At 38.1% G+C, this 24,741-nt stretch overlaps 1 protein-coding gene across 4 annotated transcripts in view; it reads right to left on the bottom strand.

The window, feature by feature from the left end:
* Positions 1–22,445, bottom strand: part of SLAIN1 (SLAIN motif family member 1) — a 58,632-nt gene extending 36,187 nt beyond the window's left edge. For 2 of the 4 annotated variants that reach the window (XM_081047198.1, XM_081047197.1), the window contains exons 1-2: positions 21,645–22,445; positions 8,129–8,268 (exon numbers count right to left, since the gene is read on the bottom strand). In XM_081047198.1, coding sequence (XP_080903324.1) covers positions 8,129–8,268; positions 21,645–22,246 — 742 coding nt within the window. In that variant the 5' untranslated portion in view covers positions 22,247–22,445. Of the gene's footprint in view, positions 1–132; positions 282–8,128; positions 8,269–21,644 lie in introns of those variants that run through there. The other 2 variants (XM_081047199.1, XM_081047200.1) reach the window with 2 other exon arrangements.
* Between the last annotated feature and the right edge of the window lie 2,296 nt (positions 22,446–24,741).

Here is a 24,741-nt window from a genome sequence, read left to right on the forward strand (position 1 = left end):
TGCCAACGTCTCTTCAATTTCCAGCATGTGGGAATAATAGCAAATGTCAAGAGACCCTGTCTCAGCACAAAAATTTTGGTATGGTTCCAAATTATTTTTCCAGTGAGAAAGTGAATCCTTTACAAAGCTTACCTAAAATGAACTGCACAGACTAAGTTTTAATTTTGTGTTCCAAATTTGACAGAGCACCTCAAGACTGGAAACATGAACTGATGGAGATAGCATCTTGGGCCACGCAAGGAGAGACTGGACAGGCTCCAGGAGACAGACACTTGATAAGCTTCTTAATGTCTCGGTTCAATCTGTGTGGCTTTTCCAAATGAAAAGGCCACCTTCAGAGCACCGGATTAGTCGACAACTTTCTTCTTCATTGGCTAAATTTAGAGAGAAACACTACATCATAATAAATGAGACAAGAATGGGAACTGGTATCATATGAAGATAAAAGAAAAACTCAAAGAAATAATATCTATCCACATTTGCTTAGCACATAATCCCAGAGGAAATGAGAGGTAGTCATAGGGTAACATGACCCAAGATAGTAATTGTGCAGGGCTACACCATTTGTGAAAACTATACCCACACTCTTCAAATGTGACCTGTCCTGATTCAATAGTTATGGACATTCAAGTATCTTACGGCAAGATAAGCTTTTATTAACTGGCCCCAAATTAACTGAGCCACATATTGGGTGTCTCAAATTACTTAGATAAGCTTTTTGATCATTATTTGGTTATTTAACATCCAGGACTCATGGCACGAGATTAGTCTTATTTCAATTTAGGATACCATGTGAGTTAATGTTACCCATGCAAGTTCTATGGGTGTTTATTATTAATATTCTAAAGGGGTGTGGGAATTGGAGACTATAGAAAACCACGTCAGAAATGGAATACGTACAGATCTAAGAAGAAACAGAAGAAAAGGAATAGATTAACGAGGTTGTCTTGAAATTTCTACTCTTCTCAAATAAACTACAGTCATAAAATTTTTCAATTTGAGATTTTAACTCTAACAAGTATCTTTATGTACAGGTAGAGAAAACAGACACCCCTCAAAGAAAACAATGCTATTAGTTTTCCATAAAATATAAATAGCCAAACAAAAAGGATTCCCTGTATTTTTTGGTTCAGTTTTTGAATGAAGAGTTGCATATTAGTAATGTGCCTCTATACTTATATAGCACTTCACATTTTTCAAAGTAATGTCACAGTCAACATTTCCTGAAATCTAATATTAGGTTGCTGCAAAATTGTGGTTTTTGCAATTATTTTTAACCTTTTAAACCACAATTACATTTGTACCAACCTAATAGCTCCATGAAATCTGTTAAATGTCTGCACTTACCAAGCGAAATACTAGGAACAGGTGGCACGCTCCTAATCATACAGTTACGTAGAGCTAAGGCACTGTGTCACTATTTCTAACAACTAGATCAAAATCCCTTCCGCCATATTCGTTCATTCAATAATTAGCATTCAACACCTACAATGTGATAGAAGCTATTTTAGGCCCTGGGAGAGGTACAGCAGAGAACAAAACAGACTCAAATCTCCACCCTCAGAACTAACATTTTAATGAGCACCACCATGTGACTTTTTTTCTTGGCTTGTCTACTCAGATACCATTTACACACCAAATGTTCAATTACCTCTTTTGCTCATCTAAGGAATTTGCATGTTGTCAAATTACTAATAAATCACAAAAACCAAACATTCAGAACTTAAAACACATTTGAAAAGTTATTAAGCTGTTGGCAATTCAACATGAAATTGATGTATAGGCCCGTATTCTCAGATGCTTCAAAGTGGAAAATAATGAACATTGTTAGAACCATTTTCAAAAGAGAAAAAACAATCAAGATATTGAGTTTTGTCTAAGATGGCATATTCAAATCATGGTTCAGTATTTGGGGGAGAAAGAGAAAATATTATTCTGGGTCTTAATTAATTTTATACCAATAGACTACAGATTTAGAAGTCCCAAAGAGTTAACTTTCAACAATTATTTTACTTTCAACATTATTTTCAGTAGATTATCCAGAAAAGCCATTTACATTATTCAGATATATTAGAAAAGAGATCTACTATATTAATTTAATTGATATTCAATTAATTTTCCCTATGAGAATGTAAGGGTATCAGATACTTATCAGTCATCTGTAAGACTATATATACCTTACACCAAAGATAATTATCCTATTATAACTTAAACACACACACATATAACCAATTTGCAAAACTGCAGCTATGGAGACAAAGCACTTCTCTTAGCAGTATCTTAAAACGGTCACAATACAGGTGCTAGCTCCCTATAAAATTAAGTCTTACAAAATATCACTTTCTTTCCCTCATTTGCTTCAGAAAAGCAAACTTTCCTCAGAAGAGCAGGATTTTCATAAGCCTGTTCTCACAACTTTAAGACAAAACTTGAACCCTTCCCATACATTCTCCCATAACTTACCAAGTTTTCTTATCTATATCCAGTCACAAAGCTGTCAGATACAGCATGAAGGCTATTTGAAGACCTCTCAAATCAAGAACACAGGTAGCAAAAACTCAGCTAGAGGACCCTTCGAGAAGTTTCGATCCAAACGAGTTCATTAGCAATTGTATAATTAGAGACCACCCTGGAAGAAATGCTGCCAACGGGACTGCAGACACTGACTTTGACAAACCCTTATACCGATGTCTTCCTGGAGATGGTCTTCATTAAGCAGGAAGACAGCTAATGTGCAACCAAGAAAACAGCACAGGCTAAGTTCCTAGGGTACGAGAGGGAATAAGAAAGAAGGGATGTAAGACCAAGGGACCAGAGGGCGTACAAGGTCCACCTACCAGATATACTTTGGCTCCTCATAACTACGGCCCCTCTTCACATGTTCTACAAGGAATTAATCCTTAATTTTTGAGTAATTCTCTTCCCAAAACATCAGGGTCAAGAAATAGAAACCAGGTATGTAAAATATTTGCTCTCTAATAAGCAGCATCTTACCTGAAGCCGCAGGTAACATTAAAGAACATTTACCTGTCCCTCGGTAAAAGAGTGAGAGAGGATGACTTTACCCTTTCTTCAAATCTAATCTCTAATCTCTCCATGGCTGTGGATGGTCTCACTGAACAGTCTTTAAATTCAGGGGGAACGTATACAACCACTAATCATTTTGCAACAAAATTCAGTAAGGTAAGTAAAAGCTGGTTATTTTAAAGTAAAACATGCTTGTGACTGGGAAAACGATGCTGCAAGGTGATACTTCAAATGACGCCAGTCTTTCTTCTGGAAGAAAGAGGCAGCTGGTAAGGAAAGTGGTGCAAAGACTCCACCCATCTTAAAATATTCAAAATGAAAACTGAAATTACTACAGTAGGCGTTCAAAAAGAATTGAAACTGCATTCCTTTTAGCAACAACATCTCTTACAGGTCAGGCTCCCTTCTAGCTGATGTGCACAAAACAAAGTCCCCGTCCTTAGGCAATTTATACCCAAATGAAGGGAAACAACCCTGGTCTCAAAGAAAATGCTCAATACTATTTGTTACTTGAAAATGCTGATTGTTCAAGAGAGAAATGAAGTCTAAACAAAAAGACTTTATTAAAGAGGCACTGGAAACTTCTAAAATATGGAATGTTCACATTATCCCAATTATATATTTAATTCTGCATTATGAATAAAGATAAAGTTAAAACCGTGATTTCTGATTATCTGTTAATTAGCTATCACTGGCAAAGGACCCCTTTAATTGGAAGCCTGTAAAAATTCTTTTACATGGAAGACTAAATATGAATTCTTCTCTATTCTTTTACAAAACCACACTAGACTGACAGCTAAACTTAGTCTAATACATATGTGGAAGACTGAATAGGAGAGGAGACCCTATCTGACTTAAGGGGGTACAAGGATCATTTCATTTAGAAATAAGAAAAACAGATAAACATTAGGTAACGGACTTAGGTCTTAGCACTCTGGGCTCTAAGGGTCCACTGTGGGGTATACACCAACAAGGACCTGGAAAGTTCTAGAATTAAAGGTGCAAAGGACCACAGAGGGTAGGTAGGGAGCTCTACGGCGAAGCAAAAACAGAGAACGACTATTTCAAAGTCTCCTAGGGAGGTGCTGAAACTCTGGGGCTCTCTTCCCTGCCCAAGCAGCTGCTCCTCTCCTGCTTTTCCTCAAAAACAGGTCTTATTACTTAAATTGAACAAGAAAGCTGCTAGATTTAAGATACCGTACACAAATAAGGATACCTTACAAAAACTCAGGAGAAATAAATGAAAGATCAGTGCATACTACTAGGTTGGTGCAAAAGTAACTGTGGTTTAAAGGTGAAAAATAACTGCAAAAACCACAATTACTTTTGCACCAACCTAACAGGTCAGCTCAGTGAGGTAGAGACGTGACACCTGCTTTGATCACGACTGCATCCCCATTACCTACATGTGCCTGGCACATGAAAGGTACTTGATAAATACACAGCAAAGGAGTGTGGAAGAGGGTTTGTTTTGGTTTTGGTTTTTTAATCGAAAGGAAGGCAGAACATCAAAAAAAAGAAAAATCAAGGAAAGAAAACAGGAGAGAATAACATAAAATATGAACATCAATCCAGGAGATTCAACATCTGACTAAAAGGAATATCTAGAAAGAAAGAACAAAGAAACTGGAGGGGAGGAGAGAATTACAAAGAAATACTGCTCAAAATTTTACAGAGCAAAAATTTCTAGGTTGAACTGCCCACTAACAGTCTACCACAGAAAAATGAATTTCAAAACACCAAGAAGAAAAGATTCTAAAATACCTGTCATATTTTAAATAGAAAGGTCACAAGAATCCAAAATGAGAATGGTATAGGAAGGACTTCAAAAGCAATCATGAAGCTAAAATATAATGGAATAAATGCCTTCTAAACTCTGTTGGAAATGGTTTCTAGCCTAGAATTATACATTTAGCCCGAAAAAAGTCAAGTATAAGCATGAGGGTACAATAAATGCATTTTTCAGACATGTGAGGTTCTCAAAGTTTACCTCCCCCATATCCTCTTTCCTCTCCTACTTGCAGTAAACAGCAACAGGAGAATGTATTCTACTAAAAGAGGGAATATAAGGAAAAAGAAGTCTTTGCATCTAGGACACAGGTGATAAGCACTTTGGGAGGATGGGAGAATTCCCAGGATGACAGCAAAAGGAAGTCCCACCATGACAGCTCTGCGTAGGCCTGCAGAGAACCAGTTCAGACTGGAGTAAGAGAATAGAGGACATTATCAGGAATAATAGTTAAACAAAAACAAACAATCAACCTTGGTGGATTTATATGTCTAACTGTATTGAGAATGGTTCATTTAGAGAGTTTGGGGAAAAATTAATGACAAAGACCAAAAAAAGCAAGTAAGTGTCTTTTTACAATTAACTCTAGAAAAAACAAAAAGTCCGATGGAAAAAAAAATAACAATAAACTACTACATGACTTAGATATGACTATTTCTATCAATTGATGTGTCCTAAAATTAGTAAAAAGTTACGTGGGAGGATATGCAGAGAAAAAGTATGGGGGGGGGGGGTCTGTAAAGGAATTAAACCTTCACAATCCAAAGCAAAAAGCTAATGGATAATGTTTAATATTGACAACTCGAGTGATAGCTATATAGGTATGGAATTTATAAATAGAGGCAGACAACTAAATCAAAACAAATAGCTTTTGGTAAGTAATTTCATTTAGGTAATAAAATTGGCATGGGAGAATGGCATAGGAATCTGCTGTTTTCCTTATAATACCCATAAGATTAATATTTTCTAAACTACAGACATATTACTTTATAACATATAATTTTAAAAAAGAATTCATCCAATGAATAATCTACTCTACTGGGTTACTCTTCTCATAATGGGATTATAGACCATGGATCTTTGGAACAAAAGCATTTATCCTCATAGTAAAAGAGGATTTAGATTCATACAGAAATTCAGCAAAAGACTAATTTTAGTTTTGAAGTGCTGGTTTTCTGCTTAAACTCTCTTCTATGAAATTTAAATAAATTACATCATGAATAAAACTGCAGCATGTCAATTCATTTCCTCATGACCTCACAATTCTGCTTTAGCCCCCTTGTCAATCAAGGGAAAATCAGATGATCAGGCTTACTCTAAAATCTCAAAAGCCACCAGCAACCAGGATTATTTACACCCAATTTAACAAAAGCCTCTCCTCTATTTTTTTTTTTAAATCAACCATGTATGCAGATGAACTCAAGTAAGAGTTGGCAAACTACGGCCTCCGTGGCCCAAATCCAACCTGCCCCTGCTTTTATAATACCCACCAGCTAAGAATGGTTTTTACTTTTTTTTAGTGCTTTAAAAAAATAAAAATATATTTTGTGACATACGATAAAAAAAAAAAAATCACAAGAAATTCAAATCCCAGTGTCCACAGATAAAGATGTATTAGAACACACTCATTAGTATTGGCACCTATGGTTGCTTTCTAATGATGACAGAGTGTGTGGCCCACCAAGCCTAAAATATTTACTAGTATCTGGTCCCTTTCAGAAAAACTTGTTGACCCCAGGGCTAAAGAACTCTAGTTCTGAATTTCATTTTAAAGTAAAATTGAGCCAAATTCATATATATAAAATGTACATATAAAAAGTCCTTGAATCAAGGGATGTTTGAATAAAGAAACAGGGATGGTCTATAAAGCCCTTGAAAGAGAAAAGTCCAGAGGGATTTAATAGTTTGCTTAGGGTCACTTGGGTAAATGGGAACAGAATCAAGACTAGAGTCTCCTGACTCAGACAGTTGCTCTCTCAGATAAGCATCTGTCACCAAGCTTTAACCCTAATACTCCTTTGTGCCTATTCCACTCTTCAACCTTCTATTCCTAAATCACTTATTTCCTTTGAGTTAAAATGTTAATAAAACGAGCTTCTCAATTTTACCTTCCCCAAATATTTAAAACACATTTCTCTTGATATTTCCCTATGACTGGCCAAGAAGCATTATAGAATATTGGTTAAGGAGTCTTTGGTGTCAGGAAGACCCGGGCTGGCTCTAGTCTCTGCCCCCAGGGAATCACTCTGGCCTCATAATACTCTGAATTTCTCTAAACTTCACTTTCCTCACCTCCTAAAGTGAGTGTAGTACCTACCTCAGATGAGTGTGGTGAGACTGAATAAAATGAAGGATGTCAAGAATTTAATGTACTGACTGTCACAGAATTAAGAGCTCAAGAAATGTTACCTATTATACTTTGTCTCATCATGTCCAGATATTTTCTCATCATTCATTATCCCCGAAGAGCTTCACAGGCAGTGTTCCCAAACTTCAGTGCACATAAGAACCACACTGGTGAACTTGTCAATGCAGATGCCCTTGGCCACACTCCCACTCTGATTAATTTGGAAAATGGGGCAGGAATCTGCATTTTCAAGCTCAAATGAAATTTGGATACAGGTAGTTCATGGAATAGAAATAGTGCTCCTAGATAATGAAACAGACACTGAGAGGTTAAGAGACAAGCAAAAGCCTAAATAATCACAGTTTTAATTAAGTAGTCTTCTTAATCAAAATAGCAAGGAGCCCAGTACTACTCATTCCTTTCGCTGTTTTTCATTTTAAAAGTCTTAATTTTGTTTTTTTAACTTATGTCGGGTTCCATAACTAATATTACATTCAATACAAAGATTATTTCCCCGTGTATAAAGGTTAGGACTTTCAGTTATACATCCAACTAAACATTTAAGGAACTCAAAAGGGTCAGTACTCAGATCCCCATGGAACCTCAGTTTTCTACCAGAATTCAGCCACAAACCTTGTTATTATCCACTGACAATTTAAGACTGACCCATTTTATTTACTGGTATATTTGCAAACAGAAAGAAAAAACGAGACAAAAATAATATGTATTCCTACTTTGCAATAAAAACTAAAACAAGCTAAAAATCTGACTAAAAATAAGCAGGAAACTAAATATATTCTATATTAAGAAACCTTGATGTGTAATACAGGTGAAGTGAATTGCATGCAACAGCCATACCTCAGGGTAAGGTGTTTTCATTTAAGTGTCTATTCCAAAACCAACAACAAAAGCAGAGCTACCAGTGGCAAGAGTTGGCGAATGTAAATATAGGGGTTCACAATTACCTTGCTCCAGCCTAAAGCACAGGGAGCGCCTTGCGGCTTCCATCTCCGGAGTCGGGTTATCTAGGACGTGTCTACACCATTGCAAAGGGCTCAGGGATTTCTCTGATGATGAGAATGTCTTTGAAGAGCCAACGTATAACCTTAAAAAAAGAAATCTACATTATAGGTATGATATAGTTATGTAGCAATTACCTCTTTTTTTTTTTTTTTAGAGAAAATAACATGTATTTGACCATTTCTATCAAAACAGAATTCACATTTGATTACTTCAAATACCCAAACTATTTTTTCACAAGTAAATATCCCCAAAAAGAGTATGATGCTTTCTATAGCTTGGTGGGAAGGACTTCAAAAAAGAAACTATGAAATTACATCTCAGAAAGTCAGAGATTGGGGGCTTCTGTTATTGAACTAACGTTGAAGAGACACCATGATATTCTGACTACCTCTCATTTTCATTTTTCTTGGCAACAGAATCTTACATGAACTGGGGCTAATATATGTAAACATGACATAGCAAATAAAGCAAATCTTATGTGCTTTATAAAAAAAATAGGTCTGAAAATAAGTAGAAGTTGTTGATTCTCTCAACCTTTTAAATAATCAGTTATTTCCCGTCTCAAATCTATACTAAATTTGGTATGTACTTTTTTCTCATTAAAGCCAAACTAACAGCTTTCAAAATATATGTTTTAGGAAGAGTTCTTTTCCAGCATCTATATCATTACATAGTAATGGGTAGGATTCAAAATTACCACCATGAAGCACTGTAAGTTAAAACAAAGATTTCCTCTCATTGACATACTGTGCTAAGGTAAATTTCAGAGTTTCAGCGATAGGGTTATTTAAAAAGGTTTATCTTGAGGATTAACCAACAGTTAACTAAAAAACAGGAGGAAGAAAAATTATAATCACTGGCTCTAGTAATTGACATTCCTTTATAAAGCTGTATTCTAATTACAGATCTCATTAAGTAACTCCCTCAAAGTTACCATAATTCTAATGAACACACTTTCTTTAAATAACATACTTCATTATTCACTCTTTTACTGTTTTTAGTCAGGACTTCCACATAGTAGAGTAATTCATCAGTTATCCAAGATGGTCAAGGGATGTACCATTCATTCTTCGGTAAATTATTCTTTTAGGTCAGGGGCTGGCAAACATTGTCTGTAAAGGGCCAGCGAGGAAGTACTTAGGCTTGTGGGCCACACAGTCTCTGTCCTAACTACTCACCCCCCCAGCAGCCCCTGAAGCATCACAGATGATATGTAAATGACTAAGTATAGGTGTGTTCCTATAAACTTTACCTACAGACCTTAAAAGCTGAATTTCCCATAATTTTCACGTCATGAAATAGTATTTTTTTGCTTTTTTTCAATCATTTAATAATGTAAAAATCTAGCTGACCAGCCATACAAACCAAGCAACGGCCCGATTTGCCTGTAGGATAGTTTGCTAGCTTCTATTACAGATGAAGATTCTAAAATACTCTTTTAATCAACTTAATAGTAATCCTAACATATCATTATCCCCTGAGAGTGTGGACGCTCTTAAATCTTTATATTCCTGAGCCCCATTTCAGCCTACTCTGACAAGATTATCACCTACAAATATAAATCCAGCCCTTTCACCCTCCCCTGCTAAAGGACGCCTGAACTGTCCAGTACTACGCAGCTCCCTTTACGTCCCCAAGTAAAGGTTAGTCTAGGCCAGTGGTTCACAATCTTTGGTGCGTCACAAACTCTTAGAGGGCTTGTTAAAACACAGATTGCTAACACATGATTGCAGGCAGGTCTGACCTACCTGATTCAGTAGGCTTGGAGTGGGGTCCAAGACCTGAATGTCTAACGAGTTCCCAGGTGATACTGACATGGCTGCCTGCAGACCACTCCCGGAGATGGAGATGGATGCACTGGGCTAAGCCAAGCGTAGTAATCCCGCTGTCCCCTTTGCCCATTGACTGCTTTAGGCATAGGCCCTGCACACCAACCATGCTAGCCAATAAAAACGAAGGAGAAACATGCTGATAGGCATGTGGTCCAGCTTCTCCCCGTTTTTAAAGGGTCACAAAAGACCCAATTATATGCTGCCTACAATATATATACTTTAAATATATATATATATGTGTGTATATATATATATATATATATATATATATATATATATATATATATAAAGTATAAACACACGGATTAAAAGTAAAAGAATGGAAAACTACAAAAAAAAATCCATAAAGAAAAGTCCAGACCCAGATTTCACCACTGAATTCTACCAAATATTTAAAGAATACCAATTCTTCACAAATTCTTCCAAAAAACAGATGAGGAAAGAACACATCCTGACACATTCTATAACACCAGTGTTACTGATAGTAAAATCAGACACAGACATTACAAGGAAGAAAATTAAAGACCAATGTCCCTCATGAACACAGGAGCAAAAAAGTCTTAACTATTTTAGCAAATTAACTCCAACCATATATATGTAAAAAGTATACATCATCATTACCAAGTACGGTTTATACCAGGAATGAAAGGTTGGCTTACCTTTCAAACATCAGTGTAACTTACCAGATCTACTAAAATTGAAAAACCATATGATAATCTTAATGGACAAAGAATAAAACATATCCATTCCTGATAAAAACTCTCAGCAAATTAAGAAAACATCCTTAATCTCATTAGAGGCATCTACAAAAACACTGTAATGGAGAAAGACTATGCTTTTCCCCTAACGTCAGGAAGAAGACAAGGAAGTTCTAGCCAGTTCAATCAGGCAATAAATAAAAACATTTAGATTGGAAAGCAAGAAGTAAATCTGTCTTTATTCACAGATGATATAGTTGTCTATGTAAAAAAATCTGAGGAAATCTATAAAAAAGATACTAGTACTAATAAGGGAGTTTACTAGCAAAATTGTAGGATACCAGGTCAATGTATAAAAGTTAATTGTATTTCTACATATTAGCAACAATCAGTACTTTTTAAATTTCACTTACTATTTACATTAGCATAAAAAAACTGTAAGATGTTTAAGGATAGATCTGACATAAAAAACATCAAGAACCATAGACTGAAAACTAGAAAACATTCTGAAATAAATGAAACAAGATACAAATAAATGGAAAAAAAGAATGTCCATGGGTGAGAAGGGTAAATATTAAGATGTCAATTACTCCTAAATTGGTCTATTTAACAAAATCCCAATCAAAATCTCAGCAAGCTTTTTGTAGATATGTAAAGGCTGAATCTAAAATTCATATGGAAATGCAAATACCCTAGAATTGCCAAACAACCTTTAGAAAACAATGAAGTTAGAGAACTACTGCTGATTGCGACTCATTTTGAAGTTATAATAATGAAGGCCATTTCATATGGCATAAAGATAAATAGATCAATGGGGAAAAAAAAGAGATGGTCCAGAAACAACCACGTACATATGGAATACTGATTCTTGACAAAGTACAAAGACAATTCAATACAGGTAGTCTTTTGAACAAACAGTGCTGGGATAAATGGATATCCACGTGCAAAAAGTAAACTTTGACCCACACTTCCTATATCCAAAGTCAACACCAAACAGATCACAGACAAAAACGTAAAACCTGAAGCTATAAAATTTTTAGAAGAAATCATAGGCGAAAGTCTTTGTATCCTTAGGTTGGCAAATATTTTTGAGATAATTTCTCATACTGAAACCATAATCCAGAAAAGAAAAAAACATACCTATTGGACTTCATAAAAAGTAAAACTTTGCTCTTTGAAAGACACTATTAAGGGAATGGTGAGCCATGGATTGGGAGAAAATATCTGCAAATCATGTATCTGTATGTAGAACTTGTATGTAGAATACATATAAAAAATCTGCAAACTCAGTAATAAGCAACCCAATTTTTTTTTAAATGGACAAAAGATATGAACAGATATTTCACCAAAGAAAATCTGCGGATGGCAAACAGCGGATAGAAAATATGCTCAGCATTAGTTATTAGGGAAATACAAACTAGAACCACAATGAGATACCACTATATATCTATTAGAATGGCTAAAATTAGAAAGACTGGCCATAGCAAGCATCGGTGATGATGTGGTACGAAACTCATACAATACACTGGTGGTGGAACTGTAAAACGGCATAACCACTTTGGAAACGATTATGGCAGCTGCTTAAAAAGTTAACACACTACTCTGTTCCAGCCATTCAAAAGTCATTAAGTATTTAGTGACATGAATGCACACAAAGACTTATTTATAATAGCCTCAAATTGAAAACAACCAAATGCTCATTAAAAGATGAATAGATAAACTGTTTTTATACAATCGAATAGCTCTCACAATAGAAAGGAATGAACTACCGATTCATGTAACAATACAGATGAATTTCAAAATAATTATTTTGATTGTAGGAAGCTAGACCAAAAACAAATGAAAATGAGTACATACGATATGTTTTTATTGCTATTAAAGTATAGAAAACGTAAACTAATCTAGACTGACAGAAAACAGATCAATGGTTGCCTGGGTTGAAGATAGGCAGGATCAGGAGAGAGGGTATACAAAGGGACACACAGGGACTTGGACAGTTAGGATATATCCACTATTTTGATTGTGGTGGTGGTTTTACAGGTGGATACACATATCAAAACCTATCAAGCAGTACATCTTAAATATATGCAGTTTACATTTCATTTATACCTTAATAAAGCTTTAAAAGTCACAAGACAGGAACGGACTGCTTCCTGTTCCTCAATGTTAAGACTTGAGACTCAAATTGCCATCTACCATGCAGATGAATAAGAGAAGCAGGTGCCACAGCCCTGATATAAATAAGCCCCTAAATTAGTTAAGTGTGAAATTTCATCACCTTTAGGCTTTAAGTTAATACAATTTCCTCACTATTTAATACACAAACTCATGGCACTGTTTGAGCCTTTGCTTCTCAAATGTCTCTCGGCTGCCATGTGAAACTACTATCTGAAGCCCTGCTCTTCCCATTACCTCTAGCATCGTAAGGGACAACTGCTCCTATCTTCCTCTATGAGGAAGCTTCCACCAACTGGCCTGCCTCTGGATTTCAGATACCCACCTCCATTTTTTTTTTTTGGTGGAGCTTTTTGTTTTTGTTGAATCATATGGTAGTTTTATTCTTTATTTTTAAAGAAATCTCCAGATTGCTTTCCATAGTGGCTGCACCAATTTATACTCCCACCAACAGCGTAAGAAAGTTCCCTTTTTTCGACATCCTTTCTACTCATTTATTTTTGCTTTTGTTTCCCCTGCCTTTGGAGACAAATTCACAAAAACACCTCTGAGACCAATGTCCAAAAGCTCAGCACCTGTTTTTTTCTATGTATTTTATTGTTTCACATCTTACATTCAAATTTTTAACCCATTTTGAGTTAATTTTTTTTGTGTATGGTGTAAGATAGTGGTCCAGTTTTATCCTTCTGAATACTGCTGTTCAGTTTTCCTAGCACCACTATTGGAAAGACTTTCCCCATTGTATATTTTTGTCTCCTTTGTCATAAATTATTTGCCCTTATATATAAGGGTTTATTTCTGAACTCTCAACTCTTTTCTATTGGTCTGTTTCAGTTTTTCTGTCAATAGCATACTGTTTTGATTACTATAGCTTTGTAGTATAGTTTGAAATTGGGGACTGTGATACCTCTGGATTTGTTTTTAGAAGATTCCCTTAATCTCTTAAGGCTTACGTAATGTAGTTTTCTTTCATTTGACCACACAGTCTCGCAACATAGTTAAAAGCAGTGCTCACTTCCCACAGGCACATGATTAAGTGACCCACTCCACCATCTTCATTTCTCTTTTTTATACTCCATTGTCCATCCATGCTATCTTGTACTTATATCTCACACTTACCCTTAAGTTCATAGAACATGGGGATGATCAAGTGACTGAAAGAAGGAAATACAGCTGGAAGGCTGCATAAGGAACAAACAGAACCCTAGGTTCCGCCCCCCCCCCCCATACAGTCAAGTCCCACCACTCCTTATCCATCACAACCTAAGGCCACAGGCTTACTATGTGGATAGGCTGACCAAGAGAAGCTCTGACTTCAGGCACACCAGATTTAGTTGAAGCAGGGATGAAGAACCTCACTGAACCAGAGGGACTAAATGAAAGTGTACCTGCTGACAGGTTAGAACTCTGGCCCCATTTCTCCCTTTACATTCCTAGAACTGACTGTCTTATTTAAATCTCTCAGGAGTACGGAAGGTTTATGTGTGGAAAAACAGATGAACCCAAGAGAAGACCTAGAAATACTGACACTTGAACTGCTACTCACCCAATCATTTAGTAAAGTGCACCAGTCAGAAAGCACCACCCACACAGAGCTTTAGATCAACTTCAATACTTCCTTTGGGTATGAACTAACAACCAATGACAACAGGTATTTGGAATATTCCTTTTAAATAAAACCCTCAGACTAAAAGTAAAGGTGGAAAAATGAGAAAAACAATGTAGAGAACAGATGAAAAACCCAAGACAATTATAAAATATCATCTCAGAGAAAATGTTGCATTCATCAAAAAACAGGATATTAAAAAAAGTTTCTTCAAGCTTGGGAAATGAAACTATTATAGTAGAGACAAAAGATTCAATGAGTAAGTTTGGGAAATCAAGTCAAAGAAGTCTCCCAGAAGCAAAACAAAGATGCAGATTTACAATAGGAGATGAGTAAGAAAATTAAATGATTGTACCAGGTGGGCCTACATCTGATTACTACAAATTCTAACACACACACACACACACACACACACACACACAAAAGAAAAAGGAAAAAAGAAAATTTCTGAGAGTTAAAGGCAGGCCATTGAGTTCTACAGAGAAAGCACCCACAAATGTCCAGTACAACAAATGAATAGAGAGGCCCATACTAAGGTAAAACATGACATTGTAGAACACTAGGGATTTTTTTTTTTGTAAAGCGGAAGTCAAGAAGGACTGGATATCCAAATCACAATAAACTTCAATATCTAGAACATTATGAAAATTAAAACAAAATGGAACAATGTCTTCAAACACGAAGAAAATTATTGACTTATATAAAGAAAATTATTGACTTATACTTTCATACCCAGCTCAACTATGACTCTTGCATGAGCAAAGAATAAAGACATTTTCAAATAGGCAGGATTTCAAAGTATACTCCTCATACCTGTAGCCTTTCTCAGAAAGCTATTGGAGGCTGTGCCCCACCTACAAGAATAAATGAAATACGAAGACAAAGAATTAAAGAAACAGGAGATCCTACATAGGCAAGAAACCTAAGGAATTCCCATGACAGTACCAGTAGGCATCCAGCCTAAGGAGCAAACAGTAAAGACAGGAGCAGTGGGCTTAAGAGTACCAGAATGGGTGGCACTACAAAATACATTTTTAAAAACAGGTTTAAGAGATTATCAAAAGTGTTTGACCTTACTGAGGAATTATATGGCTTAAATAGGGTGTTTGGATAAATAATTAATAAGGGATTAAAGAAAGTGAAGAGGAAAAAAGAGAGCTAGACCATTACTAACTCTTAGAGGAACATAGGGTTTAGAGAAAATAAATATAACATGCATTTAACAGGGCTCGGCTAATAACAATTATAATCATAATACAGGAATTACATGATTTAATACAAAAATTTAAAAAAAAAACTTTTCAGAAGGGAAAGGAAATATGGTGGTTTGGAGGTGAGGGGAAGAGAGCTTAGTCCTCACCTTCCAAAAGAAGTCTACCGATGTTTAAAAACATGTAGTAAAAAGTTTAGAAATAAAGAACCAAAGAAACAACTAGAGGAGTTTAAAGTGATGCCTGTGTGGAGGGTTCAGAGGTAGAAAGAGTAGAAAAGCGCTGCATTCTGTAAAAAGCCTCGCTATAGATGGTTTTGGAACTATTTACATCCTACTTATTATATTACTTTGATAAAACTTTGGAAGCACTATGCAAATATATGGTATTAAGACAAGTGATCATTTGCAGAGTCAGTCTCCAAACAATGTACCCACGATAGCTTTGAGCCTACTGTGTCTAAGGTTTGAGCCTACTATGTCTATGGCTAAGGCCTAGAGGTGGATTTAAATAAAGAAGCAAAAAGGCAGTTAGTTATGGAGATCACGTAGCTACAAATTCCTTGAGCACCACTCCTACAATTTCCAAAATTAGATAAGCAAAGTAAAATCTTTACTTCTCGTAAATGGTTCTAATCTTTTAAAAAGTCCTTTTTAAAAATCACCTTATTCATTGTCATTGCCAACGCCAGCACCATTTACAATATCCTTTATTGCCATCATTAATACAACATACCTCCTAGTGACTTACAAATTACTTTCAACTTCTGTAGTTTCATTGATGGCATATTAGAATCTGGCAAGACTATATGAAAAGCCTTAGTCTAAAACTTGAGAGTTCTTCAAATATTAAAAAAGCTATCACTTGAGTCACACTCTAATTTTCTTTAACTTTGCTTCGATAATTTCCAAAAGCGTAGGACTAGAAACTATCATCCTTCTCATAGAATCTCCTTTTGCAAACATTTCATATTCTAGGCCTCTTGACTTCATAAATGTGCTACCACTGAGAGGTAAGAAATAATACAAAGCCCGCCATATGCTTCAAATGAAGTATTGCAACTGTCTAGAAAAAAAAATCTGTTATTCTCCAGTAAATATTTACTTCTAAAGTCATCCTTCTGCAGATAATACAAAAGCAATATATCTAAAAAAAGACCTGTCATTGAAAAGTAATATGGGACAATTTTCAAGTAATTTTAAGAGCCTTCAATCACAAGTTTTATTTTAAGGCAAGCTAAAACATCAGCACTGATGAGCACAATCAATCAATCTCTAGTCAAATTAAACAGTGTTCGATTCACTAGCACCTGCTGGGGTCATCCATCGCAACAGAAACTTACCCCACTAAGTTATTAAAATACACCAAGCCCAAATTTTAGTTACTGAACAATCCTACAGCAGACTCCCCACCGCCTCCAGTTAGATCTAAACTTCTAGTTCAGTGTCTTACTGCAGCATTTCAACATTTTCATTTTAAAGACACGTCAGCACATACTCCAGTCAACTCCATTTGCTCTTAGAAAACACTGCTGTTTTCAATTAGCATTGTCAGAAAGTGAAGCACCCTCTGGTCTTTTCACTGAAAATTAATTATGCAAAAAACAGTTTAGGTGGTCTAATTTAGCCATGCCATATGTATAGTTCAAGGTGTTCAACAGCTTTGATGAAAAATTGGCAAGGAGTTTAGCCAGCTGTCCAGGGTCTTGGTGTTACACATGGAAGATGAAAATTCATTCATTAAATTTTCCTTTATTTGTACATATCACCATTTTTCCTTTGTATAATTATGGACTTTTCTCCTGTCCTTTACAGTTGGGCAAGTTTAAAATCCCTGCCATGTCCCCTTTACATAAGTCTCAGTATTCAGCTAATTGCCACTCCACGAAAATAAAGGTCTCCTTATATGACCTATGTTTTGTATATTAACTGGAATATGTGTATCTTGGCATTTTCTGAATATAGACTTGCCTTTCTGGCTACAGTGTGCAAAACCCACTGCTTCACTATCTTCAGAGAGCTGTGCTTTTCCACCTGTTTTTTCCAGTCCATTTTGCTTTCAAACAGTATAAAGTAGACTTTTTCTAACTCCCACCATGAGGTACAAATACATTTACTATTTCAGCCCAGGTCACACACATGTAAAACTGAAATAAGTTTACCCAAGACAAGTTTGTATTGTAAGATATAATGCACTCTAATTTTACATTCTACTGCACTTCATTTTTTAAAGAAAACTTAAATATCGTTACTTTTTATATGACAAAGATGCAAGGTAAATTTCATGAGAAGTTAACAACTGAATAAAATTTAAATGTTTAAAAGAAAAGAAAATCCACTAACCTGACTTTATAGCCCGCTAATGGTTACATCTGGGGGAAAATACAAGCTGGGGGAAAATACCAATGCTGTCAACACTTCCAAATCTGTTTAAACAATCTGGATTTTGATCTTGACTTTTTCAGTAAATAAATAGAGGAGCTTACAGAAGTAATTTCACCTTGGAGCTTCAGTCCCTCGACAGTGAAATAAGGGAGCTGAAATACTATGGGATTGTAATAACTGGACTTAAGAATTAAGGTTCTGGAATTGTAATCAACTTTAGTTTTCTGGGACATTTAATTCTAGCATCCGTGTGCTAAGACAATCAGGTTGTATTATGGCAGAATTAAATACTTTAAATTCAGCTGAGATAAATTTGAAGAAATCAGACAACTGTTTTGTTTCAAAGATTTTCATGAAAATTAAAAGCAAAACACATAGTTCTTCTTACATCAAGTTTTGTTTTGTTATAAATAGAAGATACTTCCACATTAAATAATTGTTTGGAAAAAAGACCTAAGAGACCTGATTGACCATTCATTAACCAATGAACTATCATCAAGAAAATACTGACTCTTTAATTCACTGTTTCCTTGTGCATTCCCATAATTCTTGAGCCAAGTGTTATCCAGGTTATTAATAAAAGGTGAATAGTTATACTCTGCTTTATTAGAAAAAACAGACTTACATGGAAAACCTTGTAAAATGTTCAGTGATTAATCCACATCTGTGAACTTTCTTTCCTGAAGACGTCTTAGCAGGCAGTACAACTCAAAATAAATTATCAAATGCCAATTTTGTTTAACTCGTTAGGATAAAATCATGAAAAAAATGCATGAAAAATTGCAGGTGATAGTTAACAGTAACTTGGTTCATATTTTTACTTTAACAACAAAAACGTCATTGCTACAGGGAGACAGACATTCTCCGAGACATGTTCAATTAAAGGTAAGGATAACGAAACGAATCCGTATATACTTACAAACTGATTTGTATGATTATGTTTTTATCTTGAAGGATCTACAGAATGTGAGCAGGGGTAACTAAGTTATGGTTGTAAATTGAGAGTAAGAGAGAAGACTTGCAACTTTATGTTCATTTCTGTGTTTTGACTTTTTTTTACATTGAAAATGTAAAACTTTTATTTTTAAATATTTTTAGTAATCAGGTACCTGTAATCTACTACAGTTGTTTCTTAATAAATGGAAAATAAAACTAAGTTGCCTTCCTGCAAACATATCAGGGAATTCAAAGGAAAAGTACCTGGCGGGACCACAAGACGGGGACATACACAGTTTGTAGTGATGAAGGCACTGCAGAGGTCTCTGCAAGCATTAACAAGTGGGTTAAACCCTGTAGATTATTTGTTCATCAATAGCCCAAAATATTGCAATACAAAAATATCTTAATGCATAAAATGCTATGATTGAAAGTTTTCTGTAAATCAGGTCACCTTTAAAAAAGTTTTAAGTCCATTCCACTAAGATTAATGATCCCTCCCTGTTTTTCCACCTGGGGATTCTAATCCTAGGTTTGTTTTGAAGAAGACACAGTACTATAAATACTGTCCATCTGTCTGAAGGAACACTTGTAAAGTGTCAAGGCAATGATTTATTTATTCACCTATATAGTTGAGAAAATTAGTAAAATCTGCTACTAATTTAGATTTGCTTCAAACCATCTTAAGTGCTACTAGGCTAATCCCACTACCTAGGTGATTTTTTTTTTTAAGTTAGTTGTTTCAATACTATTTTGATTAAAAGAGACAAAAACAAAACTACAAAAGCCAAGTCTAGATATCAAGTACAAGCAATCATTGGATAACTCAATATGGTAGAAACCCATTCAAAAGAAATATTAAGGTTATATTAGCTATATATACTATCACCAATCTAATACACTTACTAACAGTATAATCTTTTAAGTGCTAATATTTTAAAGCATAGAATTGATCTCCATCAAAAATACAAACAAGTTTCCTTCCACTATTTTAGCACATATCTTCAGAAAAAGCCAAATGGGGACTAAATCAATCTAAACTAATAAGAGGGGATAAGGGCTTATAGTTACTAGTGATAACCAACCTAAGAGCCACCATGAGAGCATTTTCCAGTACCATTTTCAAGCTGACACTGAGATTACAATACAGCCTGGGCTTCACAAAAATAAAGGTGTAGCTTCTAAAAAATGGCTTAAAGTCCCATTTAATGGAACTTGAATGGCTTAAAGAGGTGAATTGTTTTGATTTTTACAACTTGAGCTACTGGCACAGCTGCCCAAAAGTAAAGTACTAAGGAGGAGCATGAAAGCCTTATAGATGAATATTCTCCATACATTTTGATTCTCAGAATCAAACCAATTAGTGGACATACTTTATAGAGTTCTCACATAAAAGAGTGTAAAGTAAAAGGAACACAACAGATCCCAATCCGAAACCAGTCGTGTTCTCCATTTCCCATTCCCTCTTGTGCAATCATGCAAGAGGAAAACAAAGTAAGGAAAACTCAACTTGCAAAAATAGGAAGGGTCCTAAATAAAGGGACACAAGATAAAAGGAGTACAACTCAATTCTTCAGGCCACTGCTATGTAGAGGTGAGTGCTGTTCATTTTCCCCATATGAACCTAAGTTCCACCTTATCTGAAGCTTCTACACATCTGACCATATCCCAGTACCTCTAGAGACTCAAGAAGGCACATTATTTCTCTATGAGCAAATAGCATGAAAAATGAAAAACAAAGGAATTTAAAACCCCTTCCTCCAAAGTTACTCATGGATGGAAAGTAGAAAGATCTAAACTGATTTCGACAGGATAAATGCTGCCAGCCTCAAGTTTTCTGGTAACTTCAAGTTTCTGAAAATTAACGTTTCTTTAATCTCACTTTTCTTCAACCACCAGTTTAATTTATTAAGCAAAGCTCCTTAGTTCCCAAGCAAAAGTGTCTTCAAGTTGCCCACTACATTCCCTGAAAAGCTCTCATTTTTGATACCATTACTAACAGGAAAGCCAGTGAGGTCAGCACATTTAAATAAACCAAGTCAGTCTCTGAAATGAGAAGCTATTAATGAAAATGAAGGGAATGAGGACGTACGACCGCACAACTCAAACTACAAGAACGAGTCTCTAAGGGGGATCAATCACTAGTCGGCGTGGGATGCCTCAAGGGGAGGGACAAGACGCAGACCCTGCCCAGCGTTCGTTTGGGAGTAACAGTCGCAGACTGAGGCCAACCCCTACCCATTCCGCGTCACTACCAAAAATGCTGGGGGGCGGGGGGGGGCGGGGGAAACAAGACCGAGTAACAAAAAGACAAGATAACATGGATTTTTCAGTTAATAGTATGAGGCGCTTGGGACCTAACCATCAGCGGAAAGCTGCACACAAGGAGATGGAGGGGACCAGCTCATCCCCAGTCGGGTCGGCCTGAGCTTTCAGAAGCAGGCTTCCGCCCTCGTGCAAAGCCTCCTCCACTCCTCGCCCGGCTCGGCACCTGCTAGGCCACAGCGTCCGGGGCACAGGGGAGAGGGCAGCCCCCCCTCCCCGCCCAGGTCCTCCCCGCCGTCCTCGGGGCCTCCAAGCCCAGGTCCCGGGGCAGGGAGCGGAGCTCGGCCATACCAGGTGTAGTCGTCCTCGTCGCGCCAGGCAGCCACGCTCTCCAGGTCCAGCGGCTCCACCTCATCCAGCAGCGTGGGGGGCGGCGAGGGGGGCGCGGCGGCTCCCCCGGGCGGCGTTCCCACGCCCCCCGGCTCCGGCCCGCCACCCGCGCCGAAGAAGCCCGTCGCGGGCTTGAAGTAGACGAAGGGCGCCTCGGGGGGCTGCGCCAGGCTGCAGAGCAGGGAGGGCGCCGGGCTGGGCAGGCAGTAGGTCCCCGGGAACGCGGCACTGGTGCTGCCACTGCCTCCGCCCCCGGCGCCCAGCGCCAGTCCGAGCCCCAGGCCCCCAGAAGAGGCAGCGGTGGCTGGGGGGCTCCGCGGACCCAACGGGCTGCAGGCCCCGGCGGGGGGCGGCGCGGCGGGCGGCGGCGGCGGCGGCAGCAGCAGCAGGTGCGGGGCGGCGGCCGCGCTGGCCGCCCGGCTCCGCAGCTGCTCGTTTTGCTTCTCCAGCTTGCGCACCAGCTCCTGTAGCTTCTTCACCTCTAGCTCCGCGTTCACCACCGGCCCGGAGCCCGCTCCGGAGCCGCCCCCCGCCGAGGCGCATTTCACCTGCTCCGCCATCATCCTGGGCCCGGAGGGCGCCGCAGCCGCCGGGGGTTGCGCGCCTTCGTGCAGGCTCCTCTGGCCGCGGGGAGGCTACGGCTCCTTCCCTGCCGTCCGGCCCGGGGGGCCGACCACGCTGGGGCTGAGGCCGAGTGGGCTGCTCGCATCAGCACCGGGCTCCAGCCTCCCGCCTAGGCAGCAGCCGCCGAGCTGCTCTGCACATGCTCAGAGCGTCTCTCCAGTCCCCTGGGCGCCTCGGCGGCTCCGGGTTTTAGTCGCGGCCTGGGGGCGGGGCGGGGCGCGGGAGCCGGGTGGGCGGGGCCTGAATGGAGGACCAGCGGGATTGAGGCGCCCCCAAGGGGCGGGGCCCCCGCCCCCGCCCCCGCCCCCGCCCACTCCACCTAAGCCCAGGTGCCAGCTATTGGACCTTGCCTGAGCTTTCCCGCCGCAGGCGCTTCCTCCCGCAGCTGCGGAGAGTGCGGACTGAGCGCTGCTACGGAGAAGCCCCAGCTGCAGGTGCTAGCCCGAGAGCAGCGCCCCGCGCGCCCCCTGGCTTACTGCCTTCCAAGAACACTGTTACGCTTAACCCCGTTAGCTGCTAGCCGCTAGCTAGTGAAACCCATAGGAAACCAAAAGGCTAGGGGACATTATCGTAAGAACCTAAAAGTAAATACGTGGAACAGAAAAGCTTTGAAACGATGCTATCTAATCCACTAATTGGGGATACAGAAACAAAATGGTGGGAGAGGGGAGGCCGAGGAGAAAGAAGAAATCCCCCCTCACTAAGAGGGGGACAGTAGCCAGCTGCTGAAGAGCCACTGAAGTGTTCAACTTCAGTTTATTTGAAAATAGTCTAATTTGAACTATTCTATTTACCACCAATGTTTGCCCCAATAAAACGATCATGTTTTCCATACTATATAGTCATTAAACAAAAGACTGAGAACCATACTCTGCCCAACACCATTCTAAGACCTGGCCATGCAGGCAGTGAACAAAACAGGCAAAAATATGGGAGACACATGAGTAAAATTGTGTAGCGCTCCATCTATTAAATAATATACAAGCTATTAAGGTCAGAACTCTACCCCGATACCCCTAATCTCACCTTCAAATCTATTTCTTACATCCTATGGAAAGCATTAACAAATCTGCTTTAAGGGGGAGGGGGAGAGCGAAAGGGCTTTTAAGAAGAACTACTGAATCAAGTTTCATTCAATTAATATTGACTTAGCATTTTGAGTGTTTAACACAATCAGAGGAAAGTGAGATTTTATTATGAGAAAAGTCCATACAACTAGTATTCATTTTCAGATGGTAAACTATCTAGTGAAAGTCCCCGCTCAGGGACTTTAGATACCACCAATCTTTGTGACAGTGGACCCCTTGGCTCTGGAACTGCTCGCACATTGAACTGGTTGATTTTAGATATGGCTCTGTGCCTTCCTAGTCAGAAACACTTGTGTCTTCTCGGTTGTAAGCCTCTATCTCTAGTTTCTGTGTGAAGGGTGGGTGTTCCGTATTTAACTTGCTGAGAGAGAGCTTGCATAAACCCTGAACTTTCCTCTCAGGTGTCCCAGCTTGCTAGACCACCACCTAACCACCTGTATCACCCATCACCTTTCCAAGTTTCAGTCCTTCTTCTGGATATTCTGGTTATTACTAAAACCTGGAAAAGTGGAATAATACTACCGAAAGCCCCAAGTAAAGAATCTATTGAAGGATTTTTTTCCGCATGCTCAGTGGCAGATGCGGGTAGCAGAATCCCTGCAACACAAAGAAAGGGAGACGACAGACACAATGAGAACAAAGAGCTGCTGGGTTCCACATTAGCAAAAGAAATTGGGAATAGGCAGACTAGGGAAGGCAACAAGAATTAAGATGTAAAGAAAAGCAATCACGTTACTGCAAAATTTAAACACTAGAGGAGAGAAATAGACAGCCTGCTCTTCCCCATTTAGCCAATATGGGCTACAGAATACATCCACGCAACTAGTAGTCAAGCTTCAGAACTGTGTTCTCTAAGTAACACTTGTCATAAGAATCTGTTGCGTAAAAACAAAGTATTCATTGAAATTTAGACATGAAAGAGAGATAAAACATTCTGGCCTAAACTTCTATGCTGCATTCTTCTGCAAAGACAAATTTGCCCTCTTCCAAACTGTTTTAAAAGTGAAATGACTCATGTCTAGAAAATTTTAAATCATGTCTTTCCTTTCAATTAAAGCACTTCCCCCCCTTCTGTGAATTATACATGTACACACCAGAGACACTGAAAACACACACTGATTTTAAGTTGGTATCCTTAGGATGCCAGTCTCTTTAACACATAATAAAAGAGGTTGATGGTGTCCAGGTTTTAATTAAGCAGTCTTGATTTTTTTATTTTGATGTAAATTTGTAAGCTTTGTGTTTTGAAAGAAATTGTATGTATAGTTGCTCCATTTTAAAATACTTTTTATTTTAAATGAAATATATAAGGTGATTTCAGAGGTTTACAAAGACATGAAAAATGA

Source organism: Rhinolophus hipposideros (assembly GCF_964194185.1).
Source record: "Rhinolophus hipposideros genome assembly, chromosome: 4".
NCBI lineage: Eukaryota > Metazoa > Chordata > Mammalia > Chiroptera > Rhinolophidae > Rhinolophus > Rhinolophus hipposideros.